This window comes from Dendropsophus ebraccatus, chromosome 2 (genome assembly GCF_027789765.1).
Source record: "Dendropsophus ebraccatus isolate aDenEbr1 chromosome 2, aDenEbr1.pat, whole genome shotgun sequence".
NCBI lineage: Eukaryota > Metazoa > Chordata > Amphibia > Anura > Hylidae > Dendropsophus > Dendropsophus ebraccatus.
In genome coordinates this window covers 164,087,089-164,109,772 of record NC_091455.1, presented here as the reverse complement: position 1 = coordinate 164,109,772, position 22,684 = coordinate 164,087,089, and the positions used below count along the sequence as shown (strand labels likewise).

General features: G+C 41.2%; 1 protein-coding gene across 9 annotated transcripts in view; it reads right to left on the bottom strand.

The window, feature by feature from the left end:
* SLC4A7 (solute carrier family 4 member 7) overlaps positions 1 to 22,684 on the bottom strand; it is a 103,540-nt gene that overhangs the window by 36,075 nt on the left and 44,781 nt on the right. For 4 of the 9 annotated variants that reach the window (XM_069958641.1, XM_069958643.1, XM_069958645.1 and 1 more), the window contains exons 2-7: positions 22,052 to 22,133; positions 16,931 to 17,074; positions 13,966 to 14,104; positions 12,578 to 12,738; positions 7,156 to 7,344; positions 2,896 to 3,222 (exon numbers count right to left, since the gene is read on the bottom strand). In XM_069958641.1, the coding sequence (XP_069814742.1) occupies positions 2,896 to 3,222; positions 7,156 to 7,344; positions 12,578 to 12,738; positions 13,966 to 14,104; positions 16,931 to 17,074; positions 22,052 to 22,133 (1,042 nt within the window). The remainder of the gene's footprint in view (positions 1 to 2,895; positions 3,223 to 7,155; positions 7,345 to 12,577; positions 12,739 to 13,965; positions 14,105 to 16,930; positions 17,075 to 22,051; positions 22,134 to 22,684) is intronic. The other 5 variants (XM_069958647.1, XM_069958648.1, XM_069958649.1 and 2 more) reach the window with 3 other exon arrangements.

Here is a 22,684-nt window from a genome sequence, read left to right as displayed (position 1 = left end):
TTTCCAAAGTGATAAGAGGGTGGTAAAATAGCTAGTCTATGATATGTCCCATTGCTATGTGAAGAGAATTTCTCCAAGTTGTGAGAATGTAATACACTTTTCCCAGCAGCTGAAGTCAAGTGCGAGCTTCCAGTTGTAATGGTGCCAGCTTCTCTATATACTTATTGTTTGTACATGGATACACAACAAACTTTATAACAATGCCAAGAATAATCCAAAAATCTAAGTCCCTGGACTAGTGAACACAGACAACGGGCATAACCTGCATAAATATATCAATGTCCGCCATACAACACGGTACAAGTCAGGTTATGCTTCCATACTGTCACTGCCCTAGTTGCACACACATATTGGCTATATAACATTGCACAGTAGTGAACAGCATGCATTTCATTGTGGACACCAAAAGCAAGTGCTGCATTTGTGTTTAGATCCAGTGCTCCTCTCAAGTAGACTATACAATGCTTTAGGAACACTCAGTGATAGGAGTTTCAAAAAAGTGTGGCCCTCTAGTCCACTGTAATGTATATGTTGTAATGACGTACATCATACATCAGGGGCATGTAGACCATGTACTCTAATATTAGCCACACGCAGAACCTGTTGTGTACTTTTTATGTCTGGTCTAGCGGCATTCCTTAGCATTACCTGAGAGGAGCACATACTACTTACGGCACAGCGACTGCATGCCCTGTGATGGCAGCCCAGTGACATCTCCACACAAATGCAATGTGGTTAGGAGAGCAAGCAGAGAAACCACACACACATTCCAACACTAGCCAAGATATATCACATATATCAGATCAGCGGCCGGGTAAGGAACCTATTATACGGCTTGGCTGTCTTGCTGGCAGGTTGTGTTTACACGTTTGCAGTATAGTCACAATACCATGATTTTTTGACAAGTTTTTGGCATGAAAGACCGAACAACGCAACATGTAAACCCATCATTCATCAAAAAACAATGTGATGTACAGATGAATGAGAGTTTGAGCATTCGTCAGCTGATGGCTTAGCCTATGACAGAGCTATAGTGGCCTGTTGTGATAATAATCATCCTGTTCAATACGGCCCTAAGCTTAAAGGGGTTATCGAGGATTAGAAAAACATGGCAGCTTTCTTAAAAGATACAGTGCCTTATCTGGAGAAGATAGAGGGATCCAACAGCACCAAAAAGTCCTAATGTAGCAGAGAATAGATGCACGCTGGTTAGTCCAGAATCCCAACTGGACAAGGTATCTAGTAGCAAGGAGCCCAACAGCATCCAAGTGGAATAATCTTCAAAGCTATATTGGAGGATCAAGAACACAATACGATATTTCGGCTCACATTGAACCTTTCTCAAGTATCTTGATACTTGAGAAAGGCTCAATGTGAGCAGAAACGCCATTCTTGATCCTCCGATAAAGCTTAAAAGATTATTCCACTTGGATGCTGTTGGTCTCCTTGCTACAGTGCCATAACTGTCCCCTGTTTGTGGTGTATTGTGGCTCAGTCACAACCAGGGGACAGCTGTAACACTATTTCTTTAGGAAATCAGCTGTGGTTTTCTAATCCTACATAACTCCTAACTATTAGCATTTTCTTAATACAGGGCCGACACCACAACACCCTCTGTACTGTACTGCACTGTACAAACAAGATGGCAGCCTGCATCCTTAGTATAGAAATGATGTCTATAGTATAATCATTGAAGAAGAACACCAGCAGTGCAACATAAGGCTTACATCCTATAAGATTAACCCTACTTGTATGAGGCCTTTGTTATGTGTCTCCACCACAGGACAAATTTATGTAAGCACTGTAACTCAGGATCAGGTGGCCATATATTATCTGGCATCAACTGCAGTACCTGTACAAGGAAATAGAATGTACAAATAGTCTGGGACTGAATGGAGGCTGGATAATGGAGAGGTATAAATCACCCACAGCATGGACCATTGCATCCAATGCCCCAACCAAATTCAGTAGATGTCCTTTATGCATAAGGTCAGGAAATCATTACTGGCCCAAGACATTATTTCCAGTAAGGAAAACTTTCATTATAAGTCATTAAAAAAAGGTCCCTGTGTACTGCTGTTCCTTACATCCTATGCCCCCTGATGTTCTATTGAAGCTCTCACAGAGCATTTTCCCAACGTGTCGGATGATGGCGGTCACACATGCTCAGTAGAACAAACTCTTTACCTAGATCCTCTTGTCCAGCAAACAACAATTGGTCTACTAGATAAGAGGAGGATTCTGAAAAAGTCGTTGTACTTGTAGCTGTACTTCACCAGGAAGCACCAGCAGGAAGACAGCAAGACACTAGATAGTTTGTTGATGGACTGGGGCATGGGATAATCCATAACACACAACACTTCTTTACCCCCCTGCCTCACTCCCAAAGACTATAAGGTAACTGTGTAAAGCTTACAAAAATCTGAAAAGAAACAATGTGACAGATCTCCACAAAAGTGTGTCATTCTACAAAAAGAGGAATTTCCCATGAACCCTTACTACAGAAAGTTCCAGTTTTTGTGGTAGTTTCATGTAATTGTAAGAGGCACCTTCTCGCATGACTCGTCTTCCTAGTGATTTCTTGGGTGTAACACATGGACTATCACTAACATAATGTTGTACTCAGCCCCTCCTGCTTTTTGGTTGTCACTTTATCTTAGCTGACGTAAGTCACAGGTACACACAGGTGATGGAATAAGTTATACTGCTTCAGGATCAGAATTTGATCACAGTATGCACTGTAGATGAATACAAAATGCATGCACATTGAAGCAACTTAGTAAGTTGTCAATAAATGAAGCCAATGACATATGCTAAAGCAATGTGATCAAACGCATTCCAGTGTGAGAGTTTCAGCGGCAAGGTGCATCACACAGGTAGAGGAACAATAGTTGCCTGGATAAATATCACCGTCTTCTTGGTTCTTTATGACGGGGACTTCGTGGTTTTCGCCATCGTCCTCTGGTGGATGAACTATTACAGTAGGAATTACGTCAACAGTACAAGGCTGTGGGGCCCATTGCTCACTCTGCTGAGAACTTGACGACTGCAGCCGACTGATTTTGGGGCTGGAGGGTGGTGTGTTTTGGGGGGTTGGTACAGGGGTGGTTTGCCTGGAGCCAGCTGGAGTTCCACCTCGCGAGGGAGGGAGAAGATAATTGAGGAGAAGGGAAAGGCGAGATTCTGCTCGCAATGAGTTGCGGGAGGCTGAAAGGCCTTCCCCTGAGGTAAAACAAGAGAAGAAAAATAAAAAAAAGTTTTTGCTCTGTCTGTAACATAATTCCCTTATTTTCACATTGGCATAATGTTCATCAGAAATGTCACAAAAAAATTAACTTTCAGAATACACATGCATTATTGTGCCTTGGGTATCAAAACTGTCTCAAAGGGGCTTTTATACTACCTTAGGAAGAAGAATTAAACCTGAATTCTGATCCAATATGGCAGTGTTTTCCTTTGAGAAAATTTTCATACACAAGACTTCTGCCCTCTGTTTCTGCCCTCTGTCCCCAGCCGCCGGTGGAATGTCAGAGCCGGCTCTGCAGTATTCGCGGCAGCTGTGGGATCAGGCAGAGGTCAGGAAGGTATCGGGGAGCGAGCAGAAGGCCCAGGGAGCATGCTTAGGTATGTACGAACTTTATTATTTTACATTAGGCAAGGGCTGCATGGACATTGCTAACAATATCCATGCAGCCCTTGCTGCATGATGGTCAAGCCATGTAATAGGCTCACTAAGGGAGCTCCAATCCAGCAGATCAGCACTCGTTTACATTATTGATTGGGCTGCCAGATTTATTAAGGCGTATTAGGCAGAGTGATAAACAAAGTATCTGAAGACTGTGTAGTCTTTAGTTTAGAACAACTATTGCATGGCTTATGTCAAAACAGAACTGTGCACATTTTAGGGCACACCCTTTTATAACCAAAATCACTCAACGTTTACTAAGCCTCCGTTAGACCCAGCGCAAAAGTATCTAAACAGTGTCTCATTTCATAATACATAAAAAAAAAATATATAATAATAATAATAATAATAATAATAAAAAATGTGGCACAAGTCATGTATGTTTTTGGTGCAAACAGCATCAGAATTCTGACATATTTGCAGTAGTAAATCTCAGCCAATCAGTCTTGGACACAAGGCTCTTTTACGCGGAATGATTATTGCTAAAGAGCATTCCTAGGAACACTTATTCAGTCAATAATCAGCCATGTAGAAGTGCCAAAGATCGACTGAGGGATAATCAAACGTCTGCCCATTGGCTGATTTCAGCTTTTGTGCGGCCATAAAAAGTCATTGTCATCGGCCACACATCTCTCTATGTAAACAAGACATGCGTGTCTGGTAACCATAATTGTTAATGGCCGCACGACTGGTACAGCAGTTGTTTGTGCGGCCGTACTCTGCCGAATATCAGGTCATGTAAAAGGACCCATATACTTGCAGAAAATTGCAGCCTACTGGCTGCATTGGATCTGAAAACTGTACTTGTAAACTCGCCATGTCCCGATTCAGTCTAGTACCATAGAAACCACTGTATGATAGTGATTTTTCTGCTGCACAATTTTGGCGTGAAACCGACAGAAGTTCCTAAGAAAAGTGTATGACTCTCCTAGGAAATGCTGTATGATAAAAAGGTAGACTTTCCAATACTAGGTAAGCAGCAACCCTGACCCACACTTTTATGTGTATTTTCTATCATAATGTTTTTGAAGATTTCATTGCTTCCAGTAGTTTTAGTCCTTAGCTTGCTCTAATGCGTTCCCATCCATGCTGATTTACTGGTAGAAGAAGCAAAGCACCAGCATCACAGCCCATCCCCTCATTACTGCTCAGGGCGGACAGTCAATTATCTACATCCATGTCTGTGCAGTCACTGAGCTGACATTGCTCCCCAGGTCAGGATGTCAGGGGCAGGGCACTGGAATAATCTCACATTCAGGCTTGAAGTAGACTGTCCTGCAGGCATGTTAATGTTTCTAACCAAGGGAGTGAAATAAATGGATGCCATCATATCGGTTTAAGTCAGAAAAATTTGAAATAGCTCTTATGGGTAATTTAGGTCTCAGGAATCCTCTACAGCAGCACCATTACATAAGCTTCTGTAATAAACTGCTTAATTTTTTCAGGCAACCTGTTACAGAACTCTCCAGTGTTTGCCTTCAAAAGTAAGAAAATCCCTTTAAATGATCACAAAAAAAAAACAACGTTTGATATGTCAAAGACATCAAAAGATTTTTGATCAAATCGAGGTCCATCTGTTCATACCCCGACTGATCAGAGGAGGAGCTGGGAGAAGTCGACGCTTAGTGCATTCTCTCCTGGCTCTGTGTCACATGATCTCAATGGACTCAATGTAAATGTATGGGACCAAGCAGGTCTGAAAAACACAGAGCAGGGAAAGGAGGATGTGACAGTGCTCATCTCTCTCCATTCATTCTACGAATTGGTCAGGGTCTGAAAACTCAAACGCTGACCAATAAGCTTTTTTTGCTTACAGGTACACTTTAAAAGGGGTACTCCAATGTGGAAAATCTTCTGACATGCTACAGTTATATAGAAAAAGGAAGCTATTATTACCTGACCACGCTCCCCCGGTGCCCTCCTGTGGCATCTCAGGGTGGCTACCACTTCCAATATGGACTTTTCTCAGCAGCAGGATCGATCAGTAGGGGGACTGAAGATGCCACAGGAGGACACCAGGGGGGAGTGTGGAGAGGGAGAATAGCTTCTTTACTATTTTCTATATAACTGCAGCACTGTATTAAGGGGGAGATTTATCAAGGACTTTGCACCTATTTTTTATATTTCCGTGAATAATTGGATTTTTCAACCATTTTTTATATTTCCGTGAATAATTGGATTTTTCAACCATTTTTTTATATTTCCGTGAATAATTGGATATTTCAACCATTTTTGGGTCTAAATTCTATTTATGAACCAGTATTCGACAGGCAAATATTTATTAGATGTAAATTTTTTTAACCTGCCGAAAAGTTAGTATAATTCAGGATTAGCGCCCAATTTATCATTTTTAAAAAGTCGCACAAACAGGTGCAGGCTTACACCTAGTCAGTATCAGGTGAATATGCTTGCGCAATTTTTGCGACTTTATGTGTGACTTTTTACTTAGATAAATTAAAATGTAGCACTGCTATAGTAAATGTATCAGTCACAAGACAGTGGAACAAAATACACACCAATCCCCATTAGAATAGTTACACACATTAGACTCCTTAGTAAATGTCCCTCTAAAGGTTTTCTCATACCGGAGTACTCCTTTGAGCAGACTTATAATTAATTTAAATTCTAAAGGATCTGCTGACAATTTGTCACATTAATCCGTCCCTGATGCAGATAACCAGAAGGCATGGAGTATCATTCTGGTCTGCAAGGCTTACTATAATCTGAAGTTCATGGTACATGTGGACATTGGTGATTAATCTGACGCTATAGAAGAGAACTTCTTTCACTTATCCTGGTAAAGAAGGGATATTTAAGAAAAATTACCCCTGTATTTCATCCATCATCTGTACATTGTTGTAAATGATTAAAAGGGATATTGGGCAATTGTACAAACCAAAGGTCATATGGCTGACATATCATAAGTAAATATTTCTATAGCGTTAGATGGTGGAATGTACATCAGGAACCAGTGTGTCTCACATTCGTGCATGTAGTGAATGTGGCATTTGTGTAACTTCCTCCGCTATTTAATTAAAGTCATATGCGGTATTCTGCTAAACAAGCTATTTGACTGTTTACTGTTGACTCACTGAGGACATAAGGGAAATAAAAGAAACCTCACATTTGGTAAAACCATGTTGAGAACAATATGCAATAAAGAACTGAACAGGAGATAAAAGATAAAGAAAGAGTAAAGCAGTAGCCAAGGACTTTACTAATGTTAGCAAGGCAGATTAATGTAAAACACACAGTATCATTGTACTGCTGACTGGGGCAGAAAATTCCGCACCTTTGAATTTGCTCCCGATGTGACAGATAGTAGAGGGACAGTGGCTATAGACAGGTTAATTCTGCAAGCAGTTGTGCAAATTAAGATTCAGACAAAAGTTAAGGCCTGCTGCTGCTTTACGAGTGGATAGAAATAGCGAAATAGGTTAGAATAAGCTGCTGGCGACAACTTATCTCACCGTTTCGTTCAAGCAAGTGAGGTTCAGAATGTTTCTTGCCTATGTCAGCGAAGGACCGCACCAGAGGAATACGGTTACTCAGCTTCTTCTCGTTCTGGTGGTGATGCCTCTTCAGAAGAGCTTCTCTAACATACTCCCTCATGGAGTCATCCAGCTGTCCTGACGCAGTCATGTTATCCAGTACCATATCTGCGGAGAAACGATTTCCAGAACATTTATGTTAGCAGACTAATAAAGTGAAATTCACATTTGTACAAAATACAGGCCTCTAAAAAACACAAAGAGCTGCCTATTGTAAATTTCCTGAGATCAAAAAAAATCACAACAACCCCGCTCCCAATTCTAACCTCACATACAAAGAGCTGGAAGCAGCCAGCTCCATAAATTGTATGGGCATCATGGTGGGTTACTCCCTATCAGCTCCTATTGAAGAGATCACATGAATGCCTCATCAAAAGTCATCAAAAAAAAAAAAAAAAAAGGCCCAGAAAATCCCTTGAAGTGGAAGTAAAAGGAATGCATTCGTAATTAAGTAAAAATACATCTGTATTTTCTTAATAATGTACTCCATTGAAGTCAATGGAAATTGTCCGGCAGTGCACACACTGTATAAAGTAACTGCCTTTAAAGGGATACTCCGGGGGGGGGGGGGGGCTGTTTTCAAATCAACTGGTGTTAGAAATGTATACAGGTTTGTAATTTACTTTTATTTAAAAATCTCAAGTACTTCTAGCACTTATCAGTTGCTGTATGTCCTGAAGGAACATTCTACTCAGACATAGTGCTCTATTCTGACACCCGTGACAGGAACAAGCAGTAGCAAATCCCATAGAAAACCTCACTTGCTTTGGACATGTCCTATCACAGACAGAGGTGGCAGCAGAGTGCACTGTGTCAGACTGGAAAGAATACACCACTTCCTGCAGGACATACAGCATCTGATAAATACTGGAATACTGCAAGTCTTTATAACCAGATGATTTGAAAATATTTTGCTTTCATCTGGAGTACCCTTTTAATTGCTTACAACCATCCAAATAATAACCACGCTCATTACTACCTGCTTTTGCAGGTGGTGAACTTTGTTTTATTTTTACTCAAAATGATGGCCATAGGTTTGTATTATTTTACTGTGTGAACACAGCCTTAAAGCAGAAATGTTTCAATGACAGAATTTTTTTTATCTAACTAGATTTATTTTTTTTAACAAAAAAGGATAAATCAGTATACATGGTTTCCCTCTTCTGTACATGTATTTGCATAGTGTAAAGCTTTTTCATTCATGGAATGGAGTTAATTTTTAAATCAACAGATAGACAGGTGCAAAGCTACAGACTGAGTAACACAGCAAACACCCAACACACCCTAACAGAACAATGAAGCCATCGCCTAAGCTTATTTAAGAGAGGAAATAAACGTAAATTATGTTCTCTTTGCCTGCAAGTTTAAGCGTCCCTATATTTACTGGGCGACAACATATTATACAACAGCACAGTGTATACAAGGCATTCACCAACACCACTTCCTTTTCCCTATCAGAGTCAGAGGCTATGAGTGGTTTCACAAGATGACAATTAAAGGCAATGTCCATCTCAGTAACTGCTTTTCTCCTGAATGACCTCTATTAGTGGGGGAAGCTATGGACAGCTGAACAACTCTGCAGAAGTCACTAACAGGTTAACTGAGAGGTCATATCAGGACAACCCATTTGCAACGGTCACCTTTTTTTTTTTTTTAACTCTTTCAGGACTACAGACAACAGTGCTGAGAAAAAATACACCTCCTATATAGAACAGCATAAAAGACTGCCGGACTTAAGGACTTTCTGTTGTCACGTGTGTGGAAGGACCGGTCATGGGCCCCTACCTGACGCAGTGGGACAAGGTATATGTCTGCCATCCCAGCGCACAGCAGTGTCTGTCTGCAGTTACTTAGATCATCATAGAACGTGGCATAACAAGAAACATTTGCCATTGGTGGAGATGTCCTTGTAATAATAACACAACAAACATTTACATTAGACGTCACTTAAAATGTGTTTCATTATTTGTGTATTTTATTACAGTAAAGCAGCTGAAAATGTGCTGGTCCTGATAGAATGTTAAGTATTAAAGAACTAAAATGTAGGGCATGGTGCATCTTCATGTAGTTTATTGGTTCCACATGCTTGAGACATTGTAAGGAGCCCTTTCACCATAATACTATGCGTACAGACATTTAAGGGAGGGAGAAAAGGAAGGGGTGGGGGGACTGAAATCCTGAATAAATCATCCAGTCTGATGATGCTATCCTGGTCGCACAGGCAGACCTACAAACCAGAGACAGCTGGTTGTGCTATAGCCAGGGGTCCAGGTGGGCTTATGATAGTGGTCAAAATACAGTGAAGCTTCTCTACTGTAAATGGCTCCTTCTTATCCAGACCAGATTTCTGTGAGACGCTCTCAGTTCCACCACATACTATGTATACAGGCCATCTTATCTGAGAAGTCTCAAAGAGGTTTCACTGTACTCAGCAGTGGTGACACCTACTTCAGAGACACTGACATATACCAGTGCCAATAAGAACAGGATCTGCTAAGTGAGTAAGAAAACCTTGTGTAATAGCCGTGTATGAGTATGAAATGAGTCATAGCTTCCTTATGCATCATTGCAGCTTGGATAAACAGGCAAATGTATCCTTTACATTGCTCTCTGCCTCTCAAGGAGGAGATTAAAAAAAAAATTAAAAAATAGAGCCACATTAGGAATAATTACTCTCTAAAACGGGGATCAATGCACTCTGGCATTTACTGTACATTATTTATGTCAAGGATAAAATCAGCCTAAGGATGCTTTCCCACGTAACGGATCCGCAGCGCATTTCATGCTGCAATTTGCAGCAAAATCCACTGCGGATCCTGGTATAGTAAACTTCTATAGAACTTCTATAGACCCCATAGAACTTCACTATACCAGGATCCGCAGCAAAAAAAAAAAAAAAAAAACAACAACAACAAAAAAGCGGGATGCATGTGTGCATCCGTTTTGATCAGTTTTTGCATTGACTTTAATTATAAATAAGAAAAAAGGGATAAAAACAGATCAGGTTTTTTTTTAACATACACAAAAACATAGTCGACCTTATTTGTGTCTGTTAAAAAAAAACGGATCAAAACGGATGCACACAAATGCATCTTTTTTATTTGTTTTTAATCATTTTTTTGCAAAAAACGGACTGCTAAATTGTAGTTTGAACATAGCCTTATCTCTCTACCAGTACAATAAAGATATGTACACACATCTATTGACATCTTTCTTTATCACCTTTATCTATAGATAGAGGTGGCTTCACAGATACACAGAAACATTTGACCGAATAGATATGCGTAGATGAAGCTTAAAGAAGGATATCCCAGTGTAAAAAGATAAACAACAAATATCTATCTATCTAAGAAAAGGAAAGTCAGTACATATCCAAGCACCTACAGTTTGTAGAAGCACAATAGAAATCAAATAACCCTTGCCAGACAAGTCAAAGATATCAACCCTTAGGCCTTATTCACACGTTCCGTAATTTACGGATCCGTATTTCCGTATCCGAGTTAGTGCACATTGAAGTCTATTGGGCTATTCACACGATCAGTAGCAGAAATGGATGAAAATCAATCCGTAAAAAAAAAAGGACATGTCCTAGTGCGGACCGGGTGCGGACCCAGATTTTTTCACGGATGCTCTCATTGACATCAATTGTCTACGGATTGTTTGCGGATTGCAACATGTTTGGCATCTGTATTTCCGTAGAAAAATATGGATAACTCATGCTCCTATTGTGCACAGCAGTATATAGAAGTGCTGGGATCTATAGTTCTCCGGATCTCCGGGCGGACAGCTGACGGAATTCCGCGGACATTTTCCGCGAGAATTCCTCAGTCTGAACCTGCGGCTGCATCAGACCCCCTCCTGCGGCGGCATCAGACCCCCTCTGCGGCATCAGACCCCCTCCTGCGGCATCATCAGACCTCCTCTGCGGCGGCATCAGACCCCCTCCTGCGGCATCAGACCCCCTCCTGCATCATCAGACCCCCTCTGCGGCATCAGACCCCCTCCTGCGGCATCAGACCCCCTCCTGCATCATCAGACCCCCTCTGCGGCATCAGACCCCCTCCGGCGGCATCAGACCCCCTCCTGCGGCATCATCAGACCCCTCCTGCGGTAAGGATACGATCTCCTATGCGATCCTCCTGTGCCGTTCTGCCTTCAGTGCTCTTAATTGATTCATTGATACTTTCCTAACCACATAGTAAACACCAATTTATTGAGCTAATTGGTAATGATGATTGGCAGCTGGGCTACAAAGGTACAAGTACCAATTACCTCAATAAATTGGGGTGTTGATTGTAAACACCCCAATTTATTGAGGTAATTGGTACTTGTACCTTTGTAGCCCAGCTGCCAATCATCATTACCAATTAGCTCAATAAATTGGTGTTTACTATGTGGTTAGGAAAGTATCAATGAATCAATTAAGAGCACTGAAGGCAGAACGGCACAGGAGGATCGCATAGGAGATCGCATCCTTACCGCAGGAGGGGTCTGATGATGCCGCAGAGGGGGTCTGATGCCGCCGCAGGAGGGGGTCTGATGCCGCCGCAGGAGGGGGTCTGATGCAGCCGCAGGAGGGGGTCTGATGCAGCCGCAGGAGGGGGTCTGATGCCGCCGCAGGAGGGGGTCTGATGCCGCCGCAGGAGGGGGTCTGATGCCGCCGCAGGAGGGGGTCTGATGCCGCCGCAGGAGGGGGTCTGATGCAGCCGCAGGAGGGGGTCTGATGCAGCCGCAGGAGGGGGTCTGATGCAGCCGCAGGAGGGGGTCTGATGCAGCCGCAGAGGGGGTCTGCAGAGGGGGTCTGCCATTCATTCACTGCTCAGTTGAAGTCTGGTCCAGCAACGGATGGAATACGGATGGAATACGGATGGAATACGGATGTCCAATCCGCAATTTCTCACGGGTTGTTTCAGGACCAGAAAAAAATACTGAACGTGTGCATAAGGCCTTAGTAAGCAAGTAAGAATAGGCAGGTAAGTGAAGAAGACTCACTCACTTGAACTAAAGCTTAATATCATTCATACATGTGTCTGGCTTTGTTTTGAAGGCAGCACATTCAAGATTGTATGATTCCCACTGCACCCCTACAAACCATAGGCGCTGGGATATATACTAGATTTCCAGTTCCTTTTGATGTATCTTACTGTTCTGTATTATGTTCTATACATATATAGAAAAAAACATTTCAATGGGGGCATACAATAAATATCTACGAGACCAGCTTTCAGGTTTCCTGGAGTGTGTCGGGTCACCGATACATTGTAAAACAAGTGCTTCCCCCCCGTACTCTTTTATTCACATGTATTAGTATTGCATGTATTCCATATTACAAGTGGGGTACCTGCAATTTCCTCAATAGTGCTGGCTCTCATGTCCAACATCACTGTGCCATTGAGTATGCAGCTTCTCAGCTCAAAGAGGCTATGTAGAGAGAGGGTGGCCACGTAAGGCTTACTCCACCTGTCTCCGCCATCTTCAACATCCTCCTCGAACTTAAGCCACCTTTACAAAAAAAAGGGGGGAAATTAATAGTGCATGAATATAAGTGTAATAACACTGGAAACCAATGAACCACATTGACAATCCTTTACACATCCAAACATAAATCAGTGTTTTCTTTCCAATGTACAACATACATCCACCAACGTACTATAATATGGGCACAGAGCAATGTGCAGCTACAAGGGACAAGTATATGCTTTTAGCAGAGTAATACTCAGTAGTTATACAAAAACTAAGCTTATGGGTTATAAGGATACCATAGAACCTTTATACAACCCACAGTAGCCCATGGGCACTAAGGAAATACTCAGGTCAGCAAAACCAAGTGTTGGTCTGGTCTTTATGCATGTGGTCACGTGTATGCCCATCACATGCCTGATCATGAAGTTTTATGGCTCATAGAACCTCTTTGGCACTTCCCGTAAATTTCTGTTACTGGAACTCACTGAAAGGGCGTACCAAGAAAAACACCACAGAACTGAATGGACCTCTATATGAATGTTGTGCCAGATTTCAGCGATGGAAAGCAGAGCAGAGCTATAGAGATGGTATGGTCAGAAGTTCAGGAAATCAGCAGATGTCAGTTTAAAAAACAAAACAAAAAAAAACTGTACAAAAGTAATCGTCTTCTTCCACCAGGACATGAGATCAGTGCCCAGTCTCTACATATAGGGGGGCAACTGATCTGTCCTATCATGCCAGTAAAACAAACATATACAGAACTAAAGGATGCCTCTCCACTGAATATATGATGGCGTCTGGTTACAAAGGTCATGCCACCCATATACTGCCCTGTCACCACTCATTACCAGCTTTCTAGGACAACTCCATCTATGTGAACGGGAATAAAATAAAGACACACACACCAATGCTCATCTCTGCAAGTATTCAGTTTCCTCTTATTCTATACATTAAGCCCCATATTAGGTTACATTATACTGGGGGCATATCGGCAGACTGTTTTCAGTGCAGCCTATTTACACTGGAGCATGTAAACCTTTAGAGGAATGTCCCACATCTAGAGCAGACAACATGTGGATCCAGGTGTTAGGGAAATGCAAGTTATAACATATCCTGAACAGTCAACTATTCACTACTCAGAGCAGATGGTAAAAGGGACTCTTGTAGATAGAATATACATATAACGTGAGATATTCATTCTATCACTGGAGCCTCCTGAGCTCACGCTTAACCGGAAAGTGAAAAGTAGGAAGAAGGGGCCCTCACCTTGCAGTCTCCTTCCATTCACATTCCTCTCCATCCCGAAAGCATAGCTCATCCATTTCTGTGAAGAGGTCATGGGGGATGTGTTCTTCATCATCATCCTCAGTGCCCAGAATAAACTGAACGCGCTGGGATGGGGTGTCTGCACAAGGTCGAAGAAAAAAGTGGCAGCTTAGAATAGCATTACAAATGAACACAAAAAAAGGCTCCCACATTTAACAGGGTATTTGTCTGCATGATCTATTTAACCCATTCATGACCACCAAGGCTAGTGTTTTAGATCAAGTATTTGTAGGCCACTCCTAGTTGTGGCTTACAAATACCAGTGTAAAATACTGACCAATATAGTGGCCTAAGGGCTTTCTTATTATTTAACATTAGACTGGATATTATTCAGTCACAAATGACTGCACACAGACAGGTATGTGCTGACAACAATAAGTAAGAAAGCCAAGTCATAAGATGCAGGCTAAACATTGCACTTGCCTGAAGTTATGTTTACATTGATATTATTATTATGGATGGAGAGAAGAGTCTTCTTTGTATTGAAGGTTCCTGTAGGACTGATGAGATGTATTGAACAAAGCACAGAACATGCTAAAATGTCTCAATATGTTTCCCACTTGTAGCCATGAGCACCTGTCTCAGGATTAGAGACTACAGGGGATATAGTTTCTGCTTACATGTAGTTTGACCATAAACCGGAAAGAATTACATAGAACTCGAAAGCCCTGTATGTATGTAAAGCCCGAGATGTTCATGAGCTTATAGATCGGGGTGGGAAGTGGTGCACAGTCACTGGACAGAGGCCAAGATACAGTAGATCTCTGGAATTGTAATTACTTATGTTACATGGTAACTGCTGAACATCACAGCCACAACATTGAAACTACAGTCTTGATAATGGATAGGTCTTTCTCATGCTACCAAAAAGCTCTGACCCATTGAGGTATGGACTCCCCCAAAACCTCTGTGGCAACTGGCAATTCGACATTAACAGCAGATACCATAAAGGGCTGAAGCCTTCTACTCCCCAGCCACTCACTTTCTGAGATCCCACGTCTTGGAAGTATTTTGCTCAGCATTGTCACTATAAATGGTCTGTAACTGTGTGGTCCCATACACAACAAGCTACCATGTCTTGTATCTTCTGACACTTTCCATTATAGCCATCATTACCTTTTTCAACAATTTCTGCTAGCGTGCTAGCCTTTCCTCTTGGGCGAGTCTGACCAGTTCACCTGTCATCCTTCCTTAGATCATGAGTGGTAGGTACTAAAGGCCTTTTTACACAAATTAGTCAGATATCGCCTTGTTTAATAAGGTAAGCAATCAGCCAACCAGTATATCCCACCCCTAGAAAGATGCCAATGTCATGTTCTCGATACTCAACTATGTGTCCGATGCACCTCTGGACCCCAATGTGTGTTTATTCAGCACCTTAAGTGAGGAGGTGTGGACCCATTACATGACAGTCTTTCTTATAGAAACTTTTTAGCGAGTAAGGCTATCACGCTTAGATGGACTGATAGGAGACCACCTACTAAAATGATGTGGATCTCATTAATTAACACAAAGTGTTGCATGAACGTATTGTGTTCATACAAAGGGACTGTCCTACAGAGTTCGAGAAAATATGGGATTTGTGGTGCCGTTCCCCCCGGATGGTAATATATGAATCTGAGGCACCTGCAGATTGATCTTTGTGTGAATGAGAAGACCCCTTACTCTATGGTTATTTGTACGCTGCTTCTCTACTGTTTAGATGATATGTTTATGTAGCTGTATTTCTTGCTGTGCTGATAAGACCCTAGTCAGTGATACATGTGGACAAGAATAAGACTTTTGTTGTATGCTAAAACAGTGCTCTTTTATTCTTCAGTTCATTCTGCAACATTGTATCGGTTTTGCATTGTATGTATTCATGTCAAACATCTTCTAATAAGAATTCAGTTTTCTAACTTTCACAGTTTAAAAAATTACAACTAAAATGTGGAATTTCCAGTATCCCTCACATTCACAGCCTCTCCCTGCTGCCTCACAATGACATGCAGTAAATCGCAAGTGAACTCGTTTCCATCAGACATGGGTCATATATCTAAAGGCAAGTGTCTCACTGATGTCTACAAATAGTTATACTGGGATTGTGCACAGACAAGCAACAGTGGTAGTAAAGGATCATGGCTTTATTTGGTATAACAATGTGCACGACATTCATTGATGCGTTAATAGATAGACCTGTAAAACAAGCTGATGTACCAGGGATTAGAGGTCTTAAGTGGATTATAGTATATTTCTCTAAAAGCAAAGATACATAATTCTGTCTACAACCAGGTGCTATGCATTTAATACATAAAGTTGATGTTCTGTTAATGTGGAAGATTACTCTAGTGTGAGATTATATTATATTATATATATATATATATATATATATATGTGTGTGTGTGTGTGTGTGTGCATAAATGTATATATACACACACACACACACACACACACATTTTTTAGATTATATATTAGTTTTCTTTCCCAATGGCATAATTCTGACCAGTCCATTATACCAGTCCTTTATATTCCAGTCCTCAAGGACTATATAGATCCTATATAAAGAATACCTGTGGCGATACATGATGCACTGACTATCATTAAATTGCCTGTGAAATACTAAAGAAATCCAACCTGGCCTGTTGATGGTCCCTGAGGACTGGAGTTGGGGAACACTGCAGCAGACAAATAAACCTACACATATTGGGTTATAATACGCAGAACGTCAGTGAATGTGGTTGTACTACGGAGCCCTGCACCGCTGGCGGCTGGGAGCAGTGGTGTCCAGAGAAGAGATGGAAGCAGCACTCTTGCATCTTCATGCTCCACATTGGTAGAGGTCCTTGCTATTATTTTATTAGATAGATTTGTCTCTTGATGACAATAGAGAAAAGGGGTAATTTTAAAGGAGAAACTACATGTTTACCATAGTTTGGAGACTCCCGGCCATCTTCTTTATCGTTTTCTTTTTCTCTTCTTCTCCGGTGATGCCTGTGCCCTCGATGTCTATGGCGTCTACGGCTCTGTCTGCCTAGTGGTACATGAACCCCAATATAAACTGCTCTGTGACCTAGATGGGAAATAGAAAAACTTTAGCAAAGTGTATATGAAAGCACAGACATTTTTACATAATGCCTATGATTTTATAGGGCTGATTTTAACTTGCAGATTTAAAGCAAATACGTGTGAACGCACCCTAAAGGGGTTTTCCAAAAATGTCAAATAGGAGTATGCGTGCTTTCAAAAATAAATAAATAAACAAACACATACACAAACACACACACACTCATCTGCATCAATCCCCTGAAGCTGTTGTTCTGATGGCTCCTGGTCCCCACTAGTCGCCGTTGCTCTCAAATTCAGATGACATTTCCTTCCTGCAGAAAGTGAATTGCAGCCAATCACTGGCCACAGTGGTGACCCACCTCAGATAGAGATTGGCTGGGCAAGCAGTTCCTGCAGGAATCCTCAGAGGCGAAGAACATCGATGACCAGAAGCCGTCCAAACAGCAGCTGCGGGTTATCGGGGAAAGCAATTATAGCTTGTTTCGTATTGTCAAAGTGTTCCTAACATAGTATAAAACCTTTTGTATGCCCAAAATAACCTTCAAATTTTTTTTTTACTGAATAGTTTATAACCATTGTCTCTAAAAGGGATGAATGTATTTATTATTGAAGCTCTCCATCAATTAGAGTATACAATTGTTTTATACGTATTCATATATATATGGCATATTCCTATAATATACCAATAAAATTACTATTACTGGTCAACCACACTAAACTCTATAGGCAAAAAAGCCATAACTAAAAACAGACCAAGTAAACATCTTCTAGTACAACTTCTATAATAGCAACCATATTTATGTTGTCATTCCTTCTGGAGAGTCTTAGAAGTAGAGAGAAGCAAGAGAGTAGCGATCATGGAGGCAGACATCAATCTGAACCTATAGTCTTACCAAAGTCTGCTAATACAGTAGAAAGATGGCATTCAGCTGCTCAGTGAAAAGAGACAAGAAAGTATTGTGTCCCTGTTATAGGAGAAGCCAATAACTGCATTTCATTTTGCAATTTTTTTCTACAGATTTGTTTTCAACCTTTGTTGTTAGAAAAACAGAATAAGTGGCAGCAGATGTTCCTGGCTGCGGCTTTCTCTCCGTCCCTTAATGCACATACAAAAACTGATGCAACTGGCTCTACTGAACAGTGTTGTTACACCATTACCTGTATGGCCCGCTTTAGGCTATGCTCCTATACTGTTTGTTTTGGTAGTTTTTTTGTAGCCATACCAAAAAAATTATTATTATATATGTACTAATTGACAATTTTCTATTAACAACAGAGGAACACAAGAAAATGGTCCAGCCATTTAAAGCGAAGGTACATTGCCTGGCTATTGCCGAGCACCAGTTGGGCACAAGGCACTGGAGGCGGGCCCGCTGGCCTGCAGTGTGACCAAACCCCTTCCCCTCTGTGACGCGGCTCCATTAGAATTAGGCCCTTTTATGGTGCGTTTACACAGAGAGATTTATCTGACAGATTTTTGCATCCAAAGCCAGGAACAGACAATAAACAGAGAACAGGTTTTAAAGGAAGGACTGAGATTTCTCCTCTTCTCAAATCCATTCCTGGGTTTGGCTTCCAAAATCTGTCAGATAAATCTCTCTGTGTAAATGCACCATTACACAGGCTAATTATTGCCATGGGGGGGGGGGGGGGTGCTAAAAACGCTCCTTAGGCCCATAATCTGCCCCTATAAAGTGTCAGCTATAAGCCCAAGAGCCTGATTCTTGGCGGATAGCAATATATTTTTGCGCTGTACAAAAAAATGCAATCTGCCGCACATATCACTGTGTAAACAGGGGATGTATGGCCGATAGCTATATATTTCGATGGGCACACCAACAATAGTGTGATCTTTTATCTTTACATTGATATGTACATCATCCAGACATGCATGGGATGCATGAGGAGTGCACCACTTATTCCCTAAGATGTTTTATTAAACTAATATTATGCTTTTCATCAATTTATCACTTTCGTGCTGCCCAGACATTGGGGCAGTCTTCTTCCAGCTTCATCAGCCTTGTCTAATAGAAACCTGAACTGTTAGAAATGTATCTATCAAGGCCAGTGGGGCATTTAGAAGTTAGACAGGTACCCTTTAGGTACAGAAGGTTTAACTCTTAGAAAGCTAAGCCATGTGAGGAGCGTAGGGTCAATGTATTTTGTATTTTAGGCACCTTGTGTGCGTTTGTGTATCGCTCTATAAGATGTAAACAGAAGAGAGAACACCATGGCTTTGTGTAAACAGGCCTTTACCCTCTTAGGAATATTCCACTTGTTAGCATATGTCAATGATCCCAGCATTACTGAAGACCGGAATAAGAGCAATCATAATGAGAAAACAGAAGAAACCCTGTCCCCTCTGTATCACACCACGTATATACATTTCTATTATAACATACATAACGTATAAATGCATGTATGCAAAAGAAGAACAAAAACACACAAAAAAGAAAACCTAAAAAAACTTGTCGCTCATTCGTCAGCCCTTATTTGCCAAAAGCTATTTTGTAACCAAAAGGCCTTTTTGTAACCAAAAGGCCTTTTGCAACTAAACAAGGAGCAGGTCTATGATGTTATGACAAACAGCATCTTCGATGTAGATCCAATTCAAACCTTCCAGTGTCTACTGGAGCAAATAAAATCTGCAGAACCAAATAGGTAAATTTTCCAATACCAGTGTTAGGCATTGCTCTACTTTGCAGACTCCATCTACCTCTGTTACAGAAAATACTTTATTTCAGTACAAACCCATTTTTAAAGTAAAATATAATACAAACCCATTTTTAAAGTAAAATATATAACACTTTTCTGATACGGTAAAAGATTCACACAAATCATGGACGACCCTTAAACAAAACCACATCGCTGTCATGCTGCCCTAATCCAAGGGTTCTGTTCAGTATCAGATGTCAACCATGTGCCAAAGAGATAAATCTGCTGACTGCTATATAAATCAAGATACTCAGCTCTATTACAGTCTTGTGGCCAACAAAGTATAACGTGTCCTCTAACAAAATACTAAACCAAAAAAACTTAAAACCATTATGTGACCATCTAGGGCCAAACTACAACATTTCATGTGTGATTCCCAGTTATGCCAAAGTCATTCGTTTATCTTCAAAATTTCAGTGGTAAAAGGTTGTCTCTATGTAACATTAGATCTCCAGCTAAAACTTACAGGGGTGTAAGCGACACATGACTACAGCATCTTTGGTGCAATCTGAAGTTTGGTTCTGCCTTTATTAAAGTAGGGTAGATTTACAGACCATCATTTATATAATACAAATATACATTGATCAGACATACTTAAAACAGTCTGCCTAATTTTGCGCGGATACCCTCGTGCCACCAATAAATCTCCTATCCACAGGAATATGGACCCCACAGAAACCAAGCAGCAAAGTCTTAAAGCGACTCTGTATCCACAATCTGTCCCCCCCCAAACCACTTGTACCTACAGATAGATGCTTTTAATCCAAGATCTGTCCTGGGGTCAGTGTGGCAGGGGATGCAGTTATTGTCATAAAAACAACTTTTATTCCTACAGCGCTGTGTCTAACGGCCGGGGCTTACATTTGTATATGCATTAGGCTGGCACCACCTCTCAGTCCTTCCTCCCCATCATTAGGAATGATCCAGGAACATTTACTGCTGTTTGAGCTTTGCACAGGTGTATTAACGATCCAGCCCATGTTCATTATACACACAGGTGGGGAATAGGAAGCAAACTGCCTGGGAGCATTCCTAATGATGAGGAGGGCAGGGTGGAGGGACAGAAAGGTTGTGCCAGCCTAATGCATATACAAATGTAAGCCCCGGCCGTTAGACATAGCGCTGTAGGATTAAAAGTTGTTTTTATGACAATAACTGTATCCCCTGCCGAACAGACCCCAGGACAGATCTTGGAGAAAAAGCAGCTATCCGAAGGTACAAGTGGTTTGGGGAGGATCAGATAGTGGGTACAGAGTCGCTTTAAGGTGGGGCCTGAATGGACAGGTCTTTTTTCCCCCCAGCCAGTGTTATGTCACCTGTGAATAGACTCCAACTTTTTGGCTCATCGGTGTATAGATTAAGATTAGCAGCCAGAATTTACCTTCTATTAGCACTATGTCCTACTAGTGGCTAGATGCACTGCTGTGGTATCTAAGGTGCCAGCTGACAGCTCAACTCCACCAATGTTCCTGTAAGACATTTATTGCCTGATCTCTGGTGTCTATATGTGACCTCTTTTTGTTCTTCAGGCCTCAGAACAGCAGTCATTAAAGATCACTTTATGACAATGATTGTGATAGTCTCATATGCTGGAGCTGTAAAATAATCTTACTACACAGACCTGAAAACACCTAAGATACACTGGTTTATAACCCTACTTCTAGTCACAACACTGTAAAATGTATGTTAAAAGGTGTTTATTTGGTTTTCAGCATAATTCAGCAGATTTCACCAAGTTGCTGTACAGACTGTGACATATCTATCTTTCACACCACACATCAAGCCCAACCTCCAACTTCCTACTAAAATAGTTTGCTGTGGTCTCTTGCAGGTAACATTTCCCCCCACGTCTCACCCGAAGCCTTCAGTCTGCTTTATACCTCAGGCTGCTCGGGTATACTTTGTGATGCATCATGGTATGTGCTGCTGTTAAAAGGTATTTTACTATACATTGTGGCATCTGCTAGACTTAGAGATACAACAGCTACAATAACAAGTCCCACAAATGGATATTCAGAACTTGTCAAATAGCAGATCTGAAGCAACTAAATCCAGGGCTGGAGAAGCGAGTGCACACTTCCAAGGGTATGGCATCAAGACAGAGGACAATTCATATTACACTTGTTGGTAAGCAGCTTTAAAGAGATGGTGCTTGTGTTGCCTCACAGCTGCTGTATTATGCACATTTCATACACACAAAATGACTTTATGGATTAGAGTCGTCCAAGTCACAAACAAGGAATCAGCTGCACGCAACGCCACTTACTTTCCAGTTCTTCCTTCTCATAGTTTGTGTTGACCGTAGAGCTGGTTTTTCCCAAATCAACCACCGCTTCTTCATCATGACCCTTGGAACAAAAAGAGAGAGAACACATAAATGTCACTGTATTCACAAGGAGCAGGACGGCCACAAACTGGAATGGCCGGATCCTTATGTGATGTTACTGAACAGAAAACACATTGTGCAAACTAATAATAATAATAATAATAATAATAATAATAATAATAATAATAATAATAATAATATTATTTTAGTTTACTGCAGCAGCTACATTAAACCATATGGCAGAGAAAATACTATTCTGTATGCTCTCACAATGTAAACTGCGAAGTCATTGCATTGAATGACTTTTTTCATTGCCCAACGTACGCCACAAATGAGCAACGATCAGTTTCATTGCGTTAACATCATGAAGGACGGCTATTAAATGAATTACTGCTATGAAGTGGTGCGGCACTGGAATGAAATGATCGATGACTGCAATTAAATGACGCATTCACTTGTATTACTGAATGTGTGACCACAGCCTTACAAGGCTTTATCAACTGTGACACCTGTTAAACTACCAACTACTACTACTACTACCAACCCCCACCACCACCACTACTGATAATTGTA